The sequence below is a fragment of the Hyaena hyaena genome, unplaced genomic scaffold (genome assembly GCF_003009895.1).
Source record: "Hyaena hyaena isolate Hyena2069 unplaced genomic scaffold, ASM300989v1 scaffold_127, whole genome shotgun sequence".
Lineage (NCBI taxonomy): Eukaryota > Metazoa > Chordata > Mammalia > Carnivora > Hyaenidae > Hyaena > Hyaena hyaena.
The window spans coordinates 954,797-974,315 of NW_024080758.1; the positions used below are offsets into that span (position 1 = coordinate 954,797).

The 19,519-nt window shown below is 38.1% G+C and overlaps 1 protein-coding gene across 1 annotated transcript in view; it reads right to left on the reverse strand.

Annotated features, from left to right (window-relative positions):
* The window catches only part of AKT3 (AKT serine/threonine kinase 3), a 306,791-nt gene that overhangs the window by 282,190 nt on the left and 5,082 nt on the right, over positions 1–19,519 (reverse strand). Inside the window, exon 2 of the mRNA XM_039237499.1 lies at positions 13,605–13,774. Coding sequence (XP_039093430.1) covers positions 13,605–13,650 — 46 coding nt within the window. The 5' untranslated portion in view covers positions 13,651–13,774. The remainder of the gene's footprint in view (positions 1–13,604; positions 13,775–19,519) is intronic.

A 19,519-nucleotide genomic window follows, 5' to 3' on the forward strand; every position in this document is an offset into this window, starting at 1 on the left:
CTTGTATGTGACAAAACCATGAAGTTAAAAGGATATACTCAAACCAGGAAGATATTTGTGACAACAAAATGATAAATAAAATAATGGTATTCTGAATATATAAAAAGCTCTTACAAATAAGAATATATCAAATTTATAAAATTGACTAATGACATAGGCCTCATACCATAAAAATTAAGGACAAGAAGCAAGCAAATCATTTAAAAAAAAGATGACTAAAAGCATCAACAACAAAGGTAAGCCTCAGTATAAGAAATAAATGCAAAATAAAATAGCAATATGATGGCAAAAAATTAAAACTAAAAAGAATAAAAGTGATCATTATGGCAGGAGAAAGCAGAAACGTTTACATACTAATGACAGGAACGTGAACTGGTAACCTATGTATGTAAACGGTCTGCATAAACAAAACATAATGAAAGTTCCCTCAAAGGTTAAAACTGAAGGGGCGCCCGGGAGCCTCAGTCAGTTAAGTGTCCGACTCTTGGTTTCAGCTCAGGTCATGATCTCAGGGTTTGTTGAGTTCGAGCCCACGTCAGGTTCTTTGCTGCCAGTGCAGAGCCGACTTGCAATTCTCTCTCTCTCTCACTCTGCCCTTTCCCTGCTGATGCACTTGGGTACTTTCCACCACCACCTGGGTGGCTTAGTCGGTTAAGCATCTGACTTTGGCCCACATCATGATCTCACAGTTCATGAGTTCAAGCCCCACACCGTGCTTTCTGCTCTCAGCACAGAGCCTGCTTTGGATTCTCTCTCTCTCTCTCTCTCTCTCTCTCTCTCCCTCTTCCCTGCTGATGCACCTGGGTATTTTCTCTCACTCTCTCCTTAAATAAGTAAATAAACTTTACTTTAAAAAACTTGGAACTGAAAAGCCGGCTGTGGCCCTGGACGGCAGAGATGGCCCTCCCGTGGAGGCCGTGGGGGGCCGTGGGGAGCAGCCTGCTGTGCTCTTGGCTGCACTGACCATACCTGCAGTGTCAGGTTTGCTCTGGGCACTACATTTTAAGAGAGATACTGACCACCTGAGATATTTCCACAGCAGGACACCAAAATGATGCGTGAGGGCTAGAAACCATGTCATACAACAGAGAAGATTTTGCTTAAAAAGATTTAGGGATGATACCAGAGCAAATATAGGAAGGCCTATCACATGGAAAACAGAACTTGTTCTATATTGCTCAGGAGGGCAAAACAAAGACTCCCACTGCTGAGAGTTGTTAAATAAAGAGACAGTTCTCCCCCATGCAGTGAGATTTTAGTTACCCACAACATCAGAGATCAACGACTGACCCATCAGCAACATAGTACCAAAGATTCTTCCAGGCCGGAAAACTTAGGTGGCATGAACTCAGAAGTACTCTGCGGTTCTAAGAGTAAAATATGGATAAGTTTTCCAGAAAGACGACCACTACTGTATTCTCACTACGGTGTCCCACTTACCCGATTTAAACGCCTTATATCCTAACCCATTCTGGGACTATCAGAGTCCCGTGAATAGAATAATGGTTCAGTCGGTTCTAGCAATTCCTACCCGATTTAGTTCCGTTTTCCTACACACAACTTGACAGATATACAAGCTGATCTAGAATCCCAGCACCGCCCTTATCAAAACCCTATCCTAGATACAGGCTGCTTTCATAACTGTGATCTATTTTGTGTTCCCTGACTTGCCTTAGCTGTCCCAATTCTAGCTCCTTGCCCTGCAGTCTGTGACATACCATTACTGGACCTTTTTTTATCTAAATGTATTTATTTATTTTAAGAGAGAGAGAGAGAGCGCGCGCACAGAGAAGGAGCAGAGAGAGAATCTCAAGAGGGCTCCACAGTGTCAGCGCAGAGCCCGACATGATAATGACCTGAGCCGAAACCAAGGGTCGGACACTTAACTAACCCACTGACCCATCCGGGTGCCCCAGCTACTAGAACTTCTGAAACTGCTTCCTTCCTCATTCACTCAAAGACTAAGAACCTCCTATGTTCAAAGTACTCATAGACCCGATATGCAAAATGTAGTTGCATTAGACACAGCTCCTGCCCTCAGGGGAGTTGACAAACGACAAAGAGAAATAAAGGATCTCTGTAATAACTAGGCAATATAAAGCAAAGTGCTGTAGCACCAGACAAGAGAAATCATTCTAACTTTCTAAGACTGTGATCGGGGAAAAAAAAACTAAGATTATATTAGACTTTATATTTGAAGGATTTAGAAGATTTTTTCTGACAAAGACACAGGGGGTAAAAAATAAGTAGAAAAACTGGCATAAGCGACAACGTACATAAAAAAAAGCACACTGGTACGTGCAAGGTGAGTCACACCAGTAAGACAATGCGATTGATTACAGAACATGAACAGATAATTAAAGAAAGTTTATCCATGTCAAAGAACATAAAAACAGTTTCTCCAAGGAGTTAACCCAGTAAGTTCTAGAGGTACAGCTCCCTGCGTACCTGAGACACTGAGACACAGAACAGTTAAGTGATACTAGTCAAATGGCGTAAGGATTCCACCAGATGGAAGATACTCCCCTTTCTCCATTCTCACGGGGTATTTCACTCTCCTCCTGTGCAACAGCTCTGAGCCCCTCTCTCAGCACGTACTAATAACAGACTTTCTAAAAAAGAACTCCAAAACATGCCTGAGTGTCAAGAAAGAAACAAAATATGAATCATCATAAAATTGGCAATAAAGAAATCTCAGCTACTGGTCCAGGCTAGGCCGCTAACTGAAAAAAATGACTTGTTTTCTAATCTGTAAGATCAATGGGTATAAGACTAGGTGACTTCTAGGGGAGCCTGGGTGGCTTAGTCGGTTAAGCGTCCGACTTTCGCTTAGGTCATGATCTCACGGTTCGTGGGTTCGAGCCCCACGTCGGGCTCTGTACTGACAGCCAGCTCAGAGCCTGGAACCTGTTTCAGAGTCTGTGACTCCCTCTCTCTGACCCTCCCCTGCTCACGCTGTCTCTCTCTCTCCCTCCTAGAAATAAATAAAACATTAAAAAAAAATTTTTTAAAAATAAAATAAAATTAAAAAAAATAAGACTAGGTGACTTCTGAAATCTCTTCTAGTTTGAAATTCTATAAATTCTCTTAGGGAAAAAAAAGGCTCAGCTATGTTTCCAGGTGTTTGGAACTCAGATGGATAAAGCCATCAGTTTCTGGGTGGTTCAGTCGGTTAAGAGTCCAACTCCCGATTTCAGCTCAGGTCATGATCTCACAGTGTGTGAGTTCCAGCCCTGCAACAGTCTCTGTGTAGACAGTGTGGAGCCTGCTTGAGATGCTTTCTCTCCCTCTCTCTCTGCCCCTCCCCGGCTCATGCTCTCTCTCTCAAAATAAATAAAACTTAAAAAAAATTTAATTCAAAAAAAGAAACCATCCATTTCCTCAAATATAAATATGTATGACATTTCTACTTCACCTGCCTTGTTATGAGCAGTTAAATCACAAAACTAAGTGAATTATAAAACAAATTTTTATGTCCACACATTAAAGCATATAATGATCAGAGTCCCACTTCTGGTAGCTGTAGGGTGACTTCTGTTAGACTAATTTTCCCATACACAAAATTGTAAATTCTGTAAAAAATATAAAAAACAACTATTCCAGAGAACAGCACAGAAAATGTTCTTTAGAAACAATGGCCAATGCGGGCGCCTGGGTGGCTTAGTCGGTTAAGCGTCCGACTTTCGCTTAGGTCATGATCTCGCGGTTCATGGGTTCAAGCCCTGCGTCGGGCTCTGTGCTGACTGCCAGCTCAGAGCGTGGAGCCTATTTCAGAGTCTGTGTCTCCCTCTCTCTCTGACCCTCCCCTGCTCACACTCTCTCTCTCTCCTAGAAATAAATAAAAAAAATAAAATAAAAAAAAAAAAAGAAAGAAAGAATGGCCAATGCAACTTTCCAAGTTTGGTAAAAACACAAATTTATAGATCAAAAAACAACAACAAAAATCCTGTGAATCCAAAAATGGGGTACATACAAAGAAACTAATGCCTAAGCACAGCATCAAACTGCTGAAATCAAAGCTAGAAAAATCTCACAGGTAGTCAGGGAAAATGGTATGTTATATACAAGTAACAACACAACAAAACAGCTCAACAAAAACAAAGGAAAGCAGAAGAAATTAAAAGGGCATCTTCAAAGTGATAAAAGAAACAAATGGACAAATCAGAATTCTATATACAATTTTAAAAAATCCTTCAAAAATGAAAAGGAAATGAAAACACTTTAAAATAAACAAAAATACGAGTGTACTGGTCACTGAAAGATTTGCTCTAAAAGAAATGCTGAAGAAGGTGGCTCTTCAGGCTGCAGGAAAATACTATCAGACAGAAACTCAAATCTATAGAGAAGGAAATAGAAACATTGCAAATTGGTATCTATGAAAGACTATATTTATCCTGTTCTTCTTTAAAAGACATAAAAAGGGCATAAAACAAAAGTTAAAACATTGTATCGTATTGTTTACAAGTATTTATATCTGCTGTGTATGCAACCAGCAGCACAGGCACTTAGAGGAGGGATAAATGTCACTACAGTATTGCAAGGGTCTTACATGATATAGCAAAATACTAACCCAGCGTATAATGTGATAATGTAGGGACGCATGTTATAATCCCAAGAGCAGGGCTTTTCAATCTCAGCACTAAGGGCATTTTGAAGTAGATGATTTTCTGTTTGGGGAAAACTGTCCTACACATTACAGATTATTTAGCAACATCCCGGGCCTCTATCCACTAGATGCAATAGCACACCCACCCCAAGTCATGACAACCAAAAACGTCTCCAGACATTGTCAAATGTCCCCAGGGGAGTAAAATAACACTGGCTGAAAACCAGTGCCCTACAAGAACCATTAAGTAATGTAAGATTACAGAGAGGTTCAGTTTTTTCCATCATGGCCCACCTAACAAGCCTTTTTAATCTTTTTTTCCCTAACCACTCTAGCCTCCCACATGAAATTTTAATACCACAGATATACTGTATATGTTTATATAACGTGTCCCACTGGAACAAATGACTATAAATATCTAAGTTTTTTGCACCCTACCTCAGAACCAGTTATTGCCCCTTGGGGGACATTCCTCCCCTCCATGGAGAATGCACACTGAGAGGGATTTAGATGAAATACTAAAAAAGTTTCAATTAACCCAATGGAAGGCAAAAATATATCTATATATGAACAGAAAAAAAAATTTAATAGGACAAATAGGAAATAAATAACAAAACAGCAGACCTAAATTCAACCATATCAATACTAACAGTAACTACAGATTTGTTTTATATTTTAGTAAGAGTCATACCTAACAAGTCAATAGCAGAAATAAAATAAGGTAAAAAAATTCTGAATCCAAAAATTACAGCAATATAGGGAGAAGGAAACTTAATCATATCAATAGTTACAGTAGTAAGTATGAATGGTCTAAACATCCCCAAGTAAAAGGTAAAGATTGTCAAATGAGATAAAGGAAAAAAAAAAAAAGAACCAGACCCAAAAATATGCTGTCTATGAGAGAGGCAGTTTCAATATAAAACACAGATAAGCTAAATGTAAAATAGCATTTTAAAAAGATATAAGATGTAAACTTTAATCAGAAAAGTCTAGAGTGGTTATATTAATATAAGATATGCTGAATTTCAAGATAGAAAAAAATGGACATTTCAAAAGGATAAAAGATGTAATACAGCAAGAAGATATAATAATTACAAATGTGGATGCATCTAACAACAGAGCTTCAAAACAGATGAAGTAAAATAGATAAAGAAACAGATATTCACATAGTTGGGAAATTTCACTTCTCTCTCAGTAATTGATAGAACTAAAGAAAAAAAAATCAGTAAAGTTATAGAAGATATGACTCACCATCACCCATCCTGACCAGACATTTATAAAAAAAAAAAAAAAAAAAAAAATACACCCACAACAGTAGAAAAATCAAGACAGACCATATGGTGGACCATAAAAAAAAATGTTTAAGTAACAAAAAATTCCAGATGACTGAAACTTTAGAGAGTATCTTGTATAAATACAGTCAAATATTAAACTGAAATCAAAACACTAAGATATCTAAAAACCCCTACATATTTGTAAATTAAGCAGCATTCTTCTAAATAACCCATGGTTCAAAGAAATCACAGTTAGAAAACATTTTACACTAAATAATAATGAAAACACATTTCATCAAAACTTGTAAGACAAAGATTAGCAGTGATGTAAGATAAATCCATAGATTTAAGTACTTATATTTTTAAAAAGATTTAAAATCAGTGATATACTATTTTGCTTTAAGAAGTCAGAAGAAAGACAGGTAAATTAAAATACTAATGAGCAAAAGCAGTAAAATGGAAAAGGACAAATAAAGCAAAAAGTTGTCTCCTTGAAAAGGTTAATAAAATGTGTAACTCGTAGTAAAACTGATCAAAGGAAAATAAAAAGGGAGAACACACAATTTACCAATATCAGAATAAGGGGATTATCATTACAGATCCTGCAGACACTTAAAGAACAAGGGAATATTATGAACAACTCTATGCAAAATATATCAAAAACTTAGACAAAACGGAAAAATTCCTAAGAAATCACAATTTGCCCAAAGTGACACAAGATGAAACAAAAAATCTGAGTAGTCCTTTGTCTATTAATGAAATTGTATTCATTATCAGAAATCTCACCAAAAAAGTCCCAACCCAAATGGCTTCACTGATGCATTTTACCTAACATGTTAAGTTAGAAATAAACCCTATCTTACTCAAATTCCTTCAAAAATTAAGGAGAAGGAAATATTTCCCAACCTATGAGTCCAGCAAAGCCATTATACCAAAACATGAAATGAAAATTATAGACCAATATAAATGCAAAAAAAAAAAAAATCCTTAACAAGGTACATCAAAACTGGTAATTCAAATATAATGCATCAAGACCAAATGGGACGCATTCCAGCCATTAAAGTAATACACTATATTAACACAATAAAGGGAAAAATCAAATAGTCATTTCAATAGATGTGGGAAAACTTTTTTAAAAAAGTGAACACCCACTCATGATAAAACCTCTCAGCAAAATAGGACTAGAAGACTTTCTCAATCTGATTTTTACAATAGTGATTATCACATAACATGATGATGGTGGTGGTAAAATAAATGCTTTCCCAATAACATGAGAAATAAGACCAGAAGTCCACGCTCACCACTTTTACTCAAAATTGTGCTGGAATTCCTAACCAGTTAAACAAACATAAAAATTAATTAAAGGCATAAAAATTGCAAAGGAAGAAGTAGAACTGTGGCTCTTTGCAGATGACTTGACTATCCACACAGAAAATTATAGAAGTAACTAACACGAGTAAGTGAATTTAAGGGCACTGCAAATGCAAAGTCAATACACAAAACAACTGCCGACTGGGAAAGAGACTACGTGTGAGTGTGCATGTACCTAACAGTAGCTTGACAGTTCCAAAGCTCTAGAATGCATATGAAAGCTTATCATTTGATGGTTCTCCCCATTTGGTTTACTTGATTAACATTTCCAAAACAAATGTATTCAGATAATAATAAATTTCACGTTATTGTAAATACATTAAATCTCAGAGAGGCGCTTGGGTGGCTCAGTCAGTTAAGTATCTGACTTTGGCCCAGGTCATGATCTCATGGTTCATGGGCTCAAGCCCCACATTGGCTGACAGCTCAGAGCCTGGAGCCTGCTTCCGATTCTGTGTCTCCCTCTCTCTCTGCAAGCCCCCCACCCCCCCGCCACACACACAAACTCTCTCTCTCTCTCTCAATAATAAATATGCTAAAAATTTTTTAAGAAAATAAACTTAATTTTTTCATGTTTATTCTCCATTTATAACATCAATAGTCAAAGTGAGCTTCTCTAAACTATCATGTGATTTACACAGTCGCTACCACAGCTTTCCACACTCTATGGAAAATACTTGCTGGTGAGTAGTAAACAGAAAATCATAGTGTTGTTTTTCTATTTCCATAAGCACTTGATCATCTACTTCAAAAGTCACTTTGTGAATAAAACATAAGCAAAAGGTACACAAGTACATACAAAGTTAAGGAGAAGGCCCCTGGACTTGGATGACCACCCCAAAAATGGTGATTTTGTTTTCCATAACAGCTTATAATTGACTAGATCACAACAATCTCATGTGAACGCACAGCCCAGCCTACAATCTTCGCATTACTAAAATATTCTGCATAGTGGCATTAAGCTATTTTGACAGAAAATTCATAGACTTATGAAGTTTAGCTTGGGATTACCAAATACTAACATTCCGGTTCACCTAAACAAATCAGTTCACAGAATACAAAACAAGTATCATTCCAACGACACAGTTCATGGCGATCCTTGAACTGGACACTCTTAAGTAGAAAGCAAACTAAGGCAAAGAGTTCTTTGAAAGCGCAAACTGGTGACATACCCAGAACACAACCTGAAGTTCAAGCTGTTAGATACCAAGGCAACAAAACGCATGAGAAACAATCATATGCATGCAGCACTTTCATCCAAATGTTTTTGATAAACCACCTCTTAGATTTGTACCAATTTCAAAACTGTAAGACCGTGCGTTGACCACCAGTACATTACAGATTTTAACTTGTTAACAAGGAACTGGCCCTCCCCATTTACAAGAGCCTACCTACCTTTTTAGGAAAGAGTACTGTTTTGCAAACAGAATTTTAGAAGTTACAATTAGCCCCGGTTAATGGTGTTGCAGCCTACTTAATTCTATAATTTAGACCTTTGAAACTGGTTAAAAATCTCAATTCACACTTACCATTGTGTAACTGCTCCAGGAAAGTACAGAAACAAAGGTTTCAGTGTTGATCCGTCACCAATAACCGAAGTTAGGAAAGCACCTGTCCCACACACATTCATTAGCTTTAAGCTTCTTTTGTTCCTTTTCAGGATGGTATTTTTTGACGAACAACTTATTTACATTAAAAGTACAAATGAAATGAGATTATATCTGGACAGGAGCTAACATGAACTGATTCATAAATACAGGTTTGAAAAAAGAACTAATATTCAAACTAAGGGTAACTATGATGTTTTTATATCAACACTTTTATTAATGGTATAAAAATACTCTACACACACTAGCTCATAATATTTACCACCACACTGTGAGGTAAAGAAGGCAGGTGCTATATATTTATTTCTAAAACAAGTACACCAGAGTCCAGGTGATGATCATCTATCTACCCAGTGTAAACAGCCAGAGAATAATATTCTTTAAGAGACTCTTTGAATCAAAATATGTCCAAACAGTAACAAGAGACTATCTAATGAAATTTGCTTGACTAAACAGGTTTATTCTTAAAATCATACTGAAAATCTCTAAAGGAATAAATTAAGAATAGTGGAGAGAAAAAAAAAAAAGCCCCATTTGGTTTCCCCTAATATTTCAACTAATGCTTGTAAGAGTCCAGTTAAAGGTACCATCACAAATCCTGAATCAGAGAATCTAACTTGTCATTAAGTATAGGGAAAATACATAAATTGTAAACAGACAGAGGACACTACCAGTAAGCTCAGCCTTTCATTCACAAATAGAAACAGATCAACAGGGGGGCGCCTGGGTGGCTTAGTCGGTTAAGCGTCCGACTTTCGCTCAGGTCATGATCTCGCGGTTCGTGGGTTCGAGCCCCGCATCGGGCTCTGTGCTGATGGCCAGCTCAGAGCCTGGAGCCTGTTTCAGTCTGTGACTCTCTCTCTCTCTGACCCTCCCCTGCTCATGCTGTCTCTCGCTCTCTCCTAGAAATAAATAAAACATTAAAAAAAAATAAGAATTTCCATATAGTAAGCTTTACTCATTGATGTTTAAATACTATAAAATTTGTGGCCAGAAATTGTAAAGAAAATGTAAAAGCTTTTTGTAAACTGTGANCTCTCTCTCTGACCCTCCCCTGCTCACGCTGTCTCTCTCTCTCTCTCTCTCTCTCCTAGAAATAAAAAAAAAAAAAAAAAAAGAAACAGATCAACAGGGGTCACCAGACACCTGAGGAATACTAACACCACCAAAATAAACAAACTGAAAAGGTTATTCAAAGGGGATAAAAAACTTAAAAGTGGTCTCGTTGGTATCCTTTGATTAAAGATATTATATCTGTAAAATAATAGCAGGTGGCTATGAACTACAAAGAATTCCCAGAAATGTAAAGTAATAGCTGAAATAAATAATTCAGTAAAGGGCTCAGAGAAAAAGTCGAGGAAATCTTCAGGAATAAGGAGAGAAAAGAAAGACATGAAATTAAAGAAAAACTTTAAATCAGAGCATTGATACAGATGCTCTAAGGGGAAAAAAACCATAAAAGACTACAGAGGACACAGAAGGGAAGAAACAATGAAAGAAACACAGAAGGCTCTCCAGAATTAAGCACATATGCCTGCATATTCAAAGGGTCCAGCAAGTAAATACTTTACAGGATACATTAAAAAGAACACCTTATCCACCTTAAATTGTATAGAGCCAAGGATAAAGAGGCATGGACACAACAAACTTCAGAGGACAAAAACAGGTCACTAGAAAGAAGCTACCCTGGTTAGTGTTAAGCCTCTTACTGGTAGGCCTAACTACCAAAAGGCAACCAAATGCAGCCTTCAAAATTTTGAAGGAAAACTGTTTCACAACTGAATTCTATACCCAGCCAAGGTATGCACTAGCTGTGAAAGTGAAAAGCACATTTTTGAACACTGTGTTGACATATTCTTTCTAAAAAAAAGTTCTTCAGGAAATTGAAGAAAAGAAAAAAAATACTACTAGAAAACTGTAAAATAAATCCAAAACAAACAGGGGAAAGACAGGAGATCTAAGTAAGCACAGAACTTGTCCAGAAATGCAACTAAATAACATGCTTAGTGGAGTATCATACCTAGAAAAAGGTCAGTTCACAACAGAAGTTCAACAAATACTATGATTAAAAAGCTGGATAGCCAAGTGATAGGCACTTGGAGGAAGAAGGCAAAGCATACACTCTTTTACCAATGGGGGGAAATGTGACAATTAGACAATCCAGGAAAAGCCATTATAGCCCAAACTAGAGGCCAAACCAAAGTGCGTCGTGATCTTGAACACCAACAGAGTACGAAGCAATCATTTGCTCTCTGTGGCTCCCATCGAGCACAGCCACCATACTACTCTGGTTCGCAGCAGGTACTGTTTCCTTATCACGGTACTGATTACTGCTTCTCCGCATCAGCAAGTGTAACTATTACAAACCCTGACAACACAAAATAAACGTTCCGGTTGCCAGAAACTGGGAGGGGAACATGGGAAATTCAGGGGAACGACTGTGTGGGGTACTCACAAAGTGGGGATTTAGAGATGATGTCTAAGTACTTTCTAGAATGAAGAGTGCACGTGTTGGAAGTTTAACCAGGAAGCCCCCTTCCTCCCTTTAGGGAAGGAAGAGAACAGGTATTAACAAATTAAATTCTTCATTTTTCACAAGGGCAATATATGAGATTATGTGAGACCAGTCAAAAACAAAGTTTAGCATATTATATATTAAATTGGGATAATGATCACCAAACAAAGCATAAAATAGAAAAGGTCTAAAATAGTTATCTCTGAGGAGAAAACCAGTTGGAAGAGGTAGACGACAGAAAAGACTTTTACTTATCATTTTATACCCTTGTGTACTATTAACCAATGCAGGAAAAATGCAAAGAAACCTTGGTCCGTTTTTTCTTGTTTCTATACCCCATTGTACTGTATACCAACCTTTTATCATGACCTTTCAGGTAAGATGCAATTAACTAAACAAACTCAAGAGCCACCCTAAATCTCTGACAACATGCGTGCTGGCAACAGTTTACACTTGTGTCCAAGCTCTCACAACGTCCACATCCGTCGTTTCACTCAATCCTCACAACAGTCTTATGGAGCAGACGTTAGAGGTCCATAAAGTATTACTCCAAAAGGTTTATGTGATTTGCCATCCCCAAAAAGGGAAGTAGGAAAGACAGTAATATAATATAATAGATAAGGGAAAAAATAAAGAAAAAGTGCCTTCAGACACAGCAGTGAAATCTGAAAAGGCCTTCTTCCAAGTTTGTAATATAACATACGATAAATTAAACTCCACGCATAGTAGTTGTGACAGTTATGCACACACTTACCGTACAAGCAGCCATCTTGTTCCTAGGTCACTGCCCGAGGGAAAAGGAAAACACACCACACCCCACGACAGGATCTCCAACGTTCATAGCTGCCTATGCGTAAGAGCCCCAAACTAGAAATCGCCCAAATGTCCATCAGCCAGTAAACAGTTAAACAGACTGTGGTATCTCCAGACTACAGAATACACCTCAATAATAAAAAGCAATGAACTCATGATATACACAACGATGTGGATGCATCATTCACGTGTTATGCTATGTGAAGGTAACCAGACACACGGGACCATCTGAGTGTACTCATAACGAAGATTACAGTGGTGGCAGATTAGGGGTTATAGGCCTCAGGGAAGAGGACGGACAGCACAGGAATGGGGGTGCTTTCAAGGTGACAGACGTGTTCAAGGTCATGACTGCAGTCAGTGTTTGTTACGCTACTACATGAATGCAGCAAAATTCACCCCCATGACACTTAAAATTGGAGAATTTTATTGTTATGGAAATTATAACTCAATAAGGCTGATTTTTTAGAAATCAGTAATACATAATCCCATTTAACTGCTGACAACTGTCCAAGCAGAGGTATTACCTACAGACCCACAAAAACACTGAAATCGCTATTTAAAAGGTACAAATAGATACAGTATAGGGGTACTTAAAAGTCCTAAGAATGCAACAGTCCACATCCTACTCAATTTGGCCCACGTGTCAGTTTGGCCACGTGAATCAACAGTAGTTGCCTGGCAACAAGTCTACACTCTAGATGCCTTAATAAACACCCTGACCACATTACCAGGTGATCTCTCAGAAGATAAACTAGGCAGTACATTAAAGAGTTCTTCCTTTAATATTGAAAAAGAATAATAATGCATTTGAATTATTTACCTAAAGTAGGAGCAAACAAGCGAACAAGAAATACTAAAACTAGATCATGAAAAATAAAAATATGCAATGAAACATAAACACACACACACAGACCCTTTCTTCAGTTGGTCTCTGACTTTAGGACGTTCCTCACCTAACTTGCAGGACTGCTGAAGCAGGGATTTGTGGGTGAACTCCTCCCCCTGTAAGCTTGTAAGCCCTTCCTGTGCCTTCACCCAAACTAGCTTAATATAAATTTACAGGTCTTCCAATGCACACGAGTTAGACACTTTTCTAGATTATTAAATCATCCTACAGACATCTCTCTGGATTGCAGAGTCTGTGGACAGCACAGAAAAACTCATCAGGAACTTTCTGGCAAGCGCACCACATCCCAGACCTTCGATTACTAAATGCGCAAAATCAAGAATTACCTAGAATCCCTAAGTAACAAGAAAACCCCTAACACATACGCTAACTATCGCTTCTATTGCGCTGGATGTAGTGGGTCCGTTTCCTTTGTCAACAGCATTAGGGAAAATACCTGCTTCCAGGACACCCCCGACCCCTCACACACTTACCGAGCACACTACGTTCAGCTGTGCTGGACACTTACCCCTCTTCTGAACCCAACCTTCTTTCACGATGGTGACATCGCTCATGATGGCTCCCCTCTGAGCCCCCAACTCGGAGAAATGGGACTTTGTGTTATCAGCTTCGGGGTTTGGATTCGCTGCTGCTGCTGCTGCTGCTGCTGCCCTTCCCACTCTCTAGTGATGACTCAGCCTGGAAGGAAGTATTGAAGAAAGAATTTCTTTTTTTTCCATTCTTGCAACTCATACAGCAATAACAAACAACTAATTCTTTGTAAATGTCTTCAACTGGCCTGACCTCACATAAAAATCTAACTCCTCAAACTGGGGAACTTCTTTATTAAATGGTTCTTCCCTGAACGTGCTTTCTGGTCTTGTGACCGATTTCAGACGACAGTGAAACTTTTAACCCAAGAGGCTGTAGTAAAACATGCCTTCAGGAAGCCACTGTCCCACCTGCACAAACAACACAGAAAATATGTTTGTGGTGCTGTGTGTCCGAGGCGAAAAGGGAAGAGAATGAAAGTGAAGTGGACTGAAGGTAAGTGGTCGTGTATGTCTCGTTTCAAAATCTTTGTAAATTCAGGAACATTTATGGCAAAACAACTGTGAATGTTTTTAATTGCTATATCTTACGTAAAATACAACATGCTAAGAAACCGACACTCAGGTATGCTAGGTCTGTCCTGCTGCAAGAAATAGTTTAGATTACAAAATTAGATTGCAATGAATTTTTAGATTGAGATAAATAAAACATTATAAATGGTATACTAATTATAATCAGTTATTATTAATTATAATCAATTTTAAAAAAAAACAGATGAGGTGAAACACAGGGAATATGAAAGTGGACAGAAGTACGGAGTATTCCAGATGTGTCAAGAACAAATGCTCACATCTATTATTCTCAGGTAATCCTCACAAGAGACCTAGGAGGGTACCATTAACTCCATTTCACAGATGAGGAAACTGAGGCTCACAGGGATTCAGCAGCTTGCCTGAATCCAAGATAGCTCCTCAACGACGGAGCCAGTATCTGAGCACAGGCTGAGCCCAGAGCCTGCAGTCTTAACTCCAAACCTCTAGTGCCTTAAGACAGAAGGAAGCCAGAGTAAAAGTCTACATATTTGTAAAAGATGGGCCACAAATTTAGCAGAAAGCTTTCAGGAAGCAATAAAAATAAGGAAACACCATCAGTTTCAGTATTTACAGTATCCATGAATACTTTTAAAAAGAGAAAAAGAAATTGCTTCAGAAGGAATACAATTTTTCCAGGGGTAAAAATCTGAGGGGCGCCTGGGTGGCTCAGTCGGTTGAGCTTCCGACTTCGGCTCAGGTCACAATTACACGGTTCATGAGTTAGAGCCTTGCATCAGGCTGTGTGCTGACAGTGTGGAGCCTGCGTGGGATTCTCTCTCTCTCCCTCCATCTCCATCTGCCTCTCCCTCTCTCAAAATAAATAAATAAGCTTAAAAAAAAAAAAATGTTTCCACAGAAAAGGACCACAAAATGTGGACTGGGCACACCAGTATCCTATGATCCAGAAACCGAATTTTAGATAAATTTAGGTATGAATTTTAGATAACCAGAGAAATGGATATGGATATAACTATACTATTTTCTCAGACTGGGTTTTCATAAATAGTACATAGCAGTGAGTTCAAGGTTAGACTCCCTGGCTGGTACTAGACTGAATTACAACTCCTTTCCCAATGCAAATTAAGTGGAAAGCCTATTCCTTTCATAGTCAGGAATCAAGACCAAGTCAGGAATCAAAGCCTGACAAAGTCTGTGTGGCTGAACAGAAACTACCCCCAACACGTGCCCTCAGCACCTACAGGTAAAGCCAAGGCTGTCCCCATAGTCACTGGGTCTGATACTACAGGGTCCAAAAGGAAATCAGACTCTGAGTGTATTCTGTCAAGATATGTTTGAAACAATACTAAGAGAAATTCTAAAAAAACTAAGAGAAAAAGATGAAAAGAGAAAAAAATTCTCTGGCCAAATAAGTTTGGAAAATTCCACAAGCCACATTTTTCTCTTAAAACATTACTATTAACGTATTAACAATATAAAATATGTATAACCTTGATTATCTCAGCAAATCCTAAATTTATTGAACACACAGGGCTCTTTTTTTTTTCTTTAGTAGCAGGTACAGACGTCCAGGGGAACATGCTTTGAGAAATGGCCACATCATTCCAAACAAGACTCATTTCGCCAATAAAAAAGGGGCCAAAAACAAAGCAAAAACAGAAAACCTTAAGTGAAGAATCCAAATATCATTTCAACTTGATTTATGTTAACTTCCTGAAAATTGGCTACATAATGTAGACCTGGAAAACTGAAAAGGGTTATTAGTTCTTTATACTATATAAATAATTACAAGAAAATTAAATACTGGGAGCCCTGGCAAAACAATGACTTTAGAAGAGAGAGCCGGGGGCGCCTGGGGGGCTTAGTCGGTTAAGCGTCGAATTCGACTCAGGTCATGATCTCACAGTTCATGAGTTCGAGCCCCCATCGGGCTCTGTGCTGACAGCTCAGAGCCTGGAGCTTGCTTCAGATTCTCTGTCTCTCTCTCTGCCCCAATCCTGTTCATCCTCTGTTTCTCTCTGTCTCTCAAAAAATAAGTAAAAGTTAAAAAAAAGAATTAAAAAAAAAAAAAAAACAGAGAGCTGCACTGTAGACCTTCTCTTTGGCACTACTTATAGCAAGGGGCCTCATATCTATTCAAGCCATTCTTGGTTCTGACTACAAAATGATATAATCTGGGTTAACAAAAGAAAAACTCCTATCTTAATATTCTTCAAATTGGAAATGGAAGAGATCACCAGTCAGAAGAGATCAGAGGGTGACACTCAGTAATAACCAAAAAATAATACATAGCCAATAAACATATATACAATATATCCCTTTCTATTAAAATAATCTGCATCAAAACACCGTTACAAAGAACACTAAAAAAACAAAAGTATTTTCAAAATCCATTGTATTTTTTAAGTTGACATTTCATTGTTGGGATCTCAGAGCCGGAAAGGACCTTCCTTTCATAGCTGAGGAAACAGAGTCCAGATGGATGAAGCGACTTGCCCAAGGTCACACAGCCACTTTCTGAGGGGACCAGGACACCAGAGAACCAGGCGCATGTTCTCACTAGCACCACCCCTTCAGTACAAAGCAAGATACTGAAATATCCAGGTCAACCCAAATCAATGAGTTTTGTTTTAATAACAAAACTTTCAAAAAACTAACTTTTTGGATAAAAATGCTTATCAGTGTTTTTGTATTTAGATTAAACTGCTACATATATGTTAAACTGACAGGAAAAAATTTATAATCGTCATCAGGACCTATGGTAAAAACACTCATTACAGAAATGGCTTTAGCCACTTGCATCTTAAAATGTTACCCAATTCTACCCATAATCGTAAGATTCAGCTTTAAAGATGCTCCTGGGACTCTCAGCTAAAATGATACATTCTATGAAAATAACTTAAAAGACATTCAAAGGTATACTACTCCAGGGTTATGACCAAGAGGCTAGAAATAAATGCTATCTCGTGTGCATAAACACAATGCTACTGACTCTTCAGCAATAAACCATGTTCTCGGATTTAATTTCCTTACAGTGGCAAGGCTCTTGCAATCAAGTTGTCGAACTCTCCCACTCAGTGTTGCGCGCTGCCAAAAAACAGTATTCTGCAAAATGATGAGCTGGACATGAACTTCACCTCCTCCTACGGTCCCAACTTCTCCAGAACTGTGTTCTATCCAATGAACTCTTAACAGACAAAATTTGGTTTCTTTTTCTTTTAAGCTTATTGCACTAAATACTTCATTGCTGAATAATCTAATTTTGTCTATTCTTAAAAAAAAAAGTCATACAAAATTCTTGGCAGATTCAATTTAGAATTCACACAAAGCAGCTACACTAAAGGTACTTTTCATTCAAAACTATTTGCGAATTTGATAATTGCATTTGGTATCACTTCACAATTTACAAAACATTTTCACGTCTTGTATCTCATTCAACATTCAGCATTATTATTTAGTAAGGCAATCTGACAGTGCCTGGCACATAAGAGATGCCCAACAAATACAGAATGAATGAAAGAACACATGAATGAAAGAGGGAAGATACAGCTTTACATAACTAATAAAGAACACACGAAGCAAACTAATGTTGTAAGTCAACAGAGAGAATGGTATTAAGTCATCTTAAAAACAAACTTGAACTCAAATGTTATGGCATATAATTAAAACCACAAGAAATATTCTTCCTTATTCATCAAAGTACGTTTGCTATAGGCGTCCACTAATTGGGATGACTAGTGCGTTTCTCCACATTTTGGGACACTTTTTGTCAAAATGAAGTTAAGTTTCAACACCCAAACGATTAAGCATTAAGGCTGCCCCAAAATTAACTATTCCGGAAGGAAAAAAGAAAAAGAATGGCACATTTTCTTAATGATATTTATAACAACTTTTAAAGGATGCTGGTTTACTTATGGCCACACACGATTCAGTCTTAAACAATAATTAAACTTCTTCAAACATTTTTTTAAAAGACCACTCACAGGGCGCGCCTGCATGGCTCAGTCTGTTAAGTGTCCAACTCTTGTTTTCGGCTCAGGTCACTATCTCATGGTTCTGTGAGTTCAAGCCCCGCATCGGGCTCCGCGCTGACGGCGTGGAGCCTGCTTGGGATTCTCTCTCCCCCCTCTCTCTCTCTCTCCCTGCCCCTCCCCCACTCGAGCTAGGGCGCTCTCTCTCTCAAAATTAAAAACATAAATAAATAAATAAATAAATAAATAAATAAGTAAATAAAATACCATTCACTGAAACAACATACAACATGCACACATTTAGTCCATAAATAGGTACTGCCTGCCTGCCCTGTGACAAGGGACTGTACTGGGCAAACAGTGAGGCAAGCAAAACAGAGAATTTGAAAATCTCTTCCGCATAACAGTTTGTTATCAGAGTGCTTTCACATATATGACCTCATTTTGACTCTAAAAACAGATCGATGCTAAAAACGGCTACTGCACTACAATTCTGAGCCCAGGGAAACTGTGACCAACTGACACTGAGGACAAGTCTGTGACAGCACCCAGGGTGACTGCCTGCCACCCCAGTCTTCCATCGGCAGGGGATGCTTCCTGCCAAGTAGCCCAATGCGAAGTCTCAGAAGTGTGGGTAACATCTGTGAATCGCTCCAACATTTTTTTCTGTTATCAAAGTATTTTGCAAAAGTCCAGGAAAGCACAAGGTTTTCCAAGAAATTCAAAATGAAATATAGCTGTGGCATCACAGAGGAAATCATAACCACAAAAGACTAGAAGGTTGACGTAACATTAAAACGCACGCTGGCAACTTTTTTTTCTAAATTAGAACAAGATTCACAGGTTAATAATCTCCTGCAGGTTAATTCCTAAGTTTAAAGCCACAACACTAACTATAATACAACTTTCTCTAAACTACATACTTGGCTAAAACACTATGTAGAACATACTTGCTCTGCACCACAATTTCTTATATTCTATACATATGCCTAGCCAAACTAAATTAATGAAGGGACAGCTCATGTTCAAACTCAATAGACTATTACTACATTGAAATACAAATGATTGTCAAGGGTAATCGTAGAACAATTCTATGCTATCTACAGATTCCAAGAAATAGGTGAAACTAACATATGCCATAATGAGTACATACAGTCACATAAAACTTTTTAATGGATTTGAGGGAAAGGAAAAATACTGAAATGGAAGGGAAATTCAAGGCAACGTGCTCTGCACTTCGAATAACTCTCAGCCAGTCTGTCCCGGTTCAGTGTCATTATCCTGTTTAAAAAAAAACCCATATCCTATAAGGAAAGAGAGCCACACAAACTATGTACCTTGGACCCTTCCCTCTCTGCAGAGTACAATAA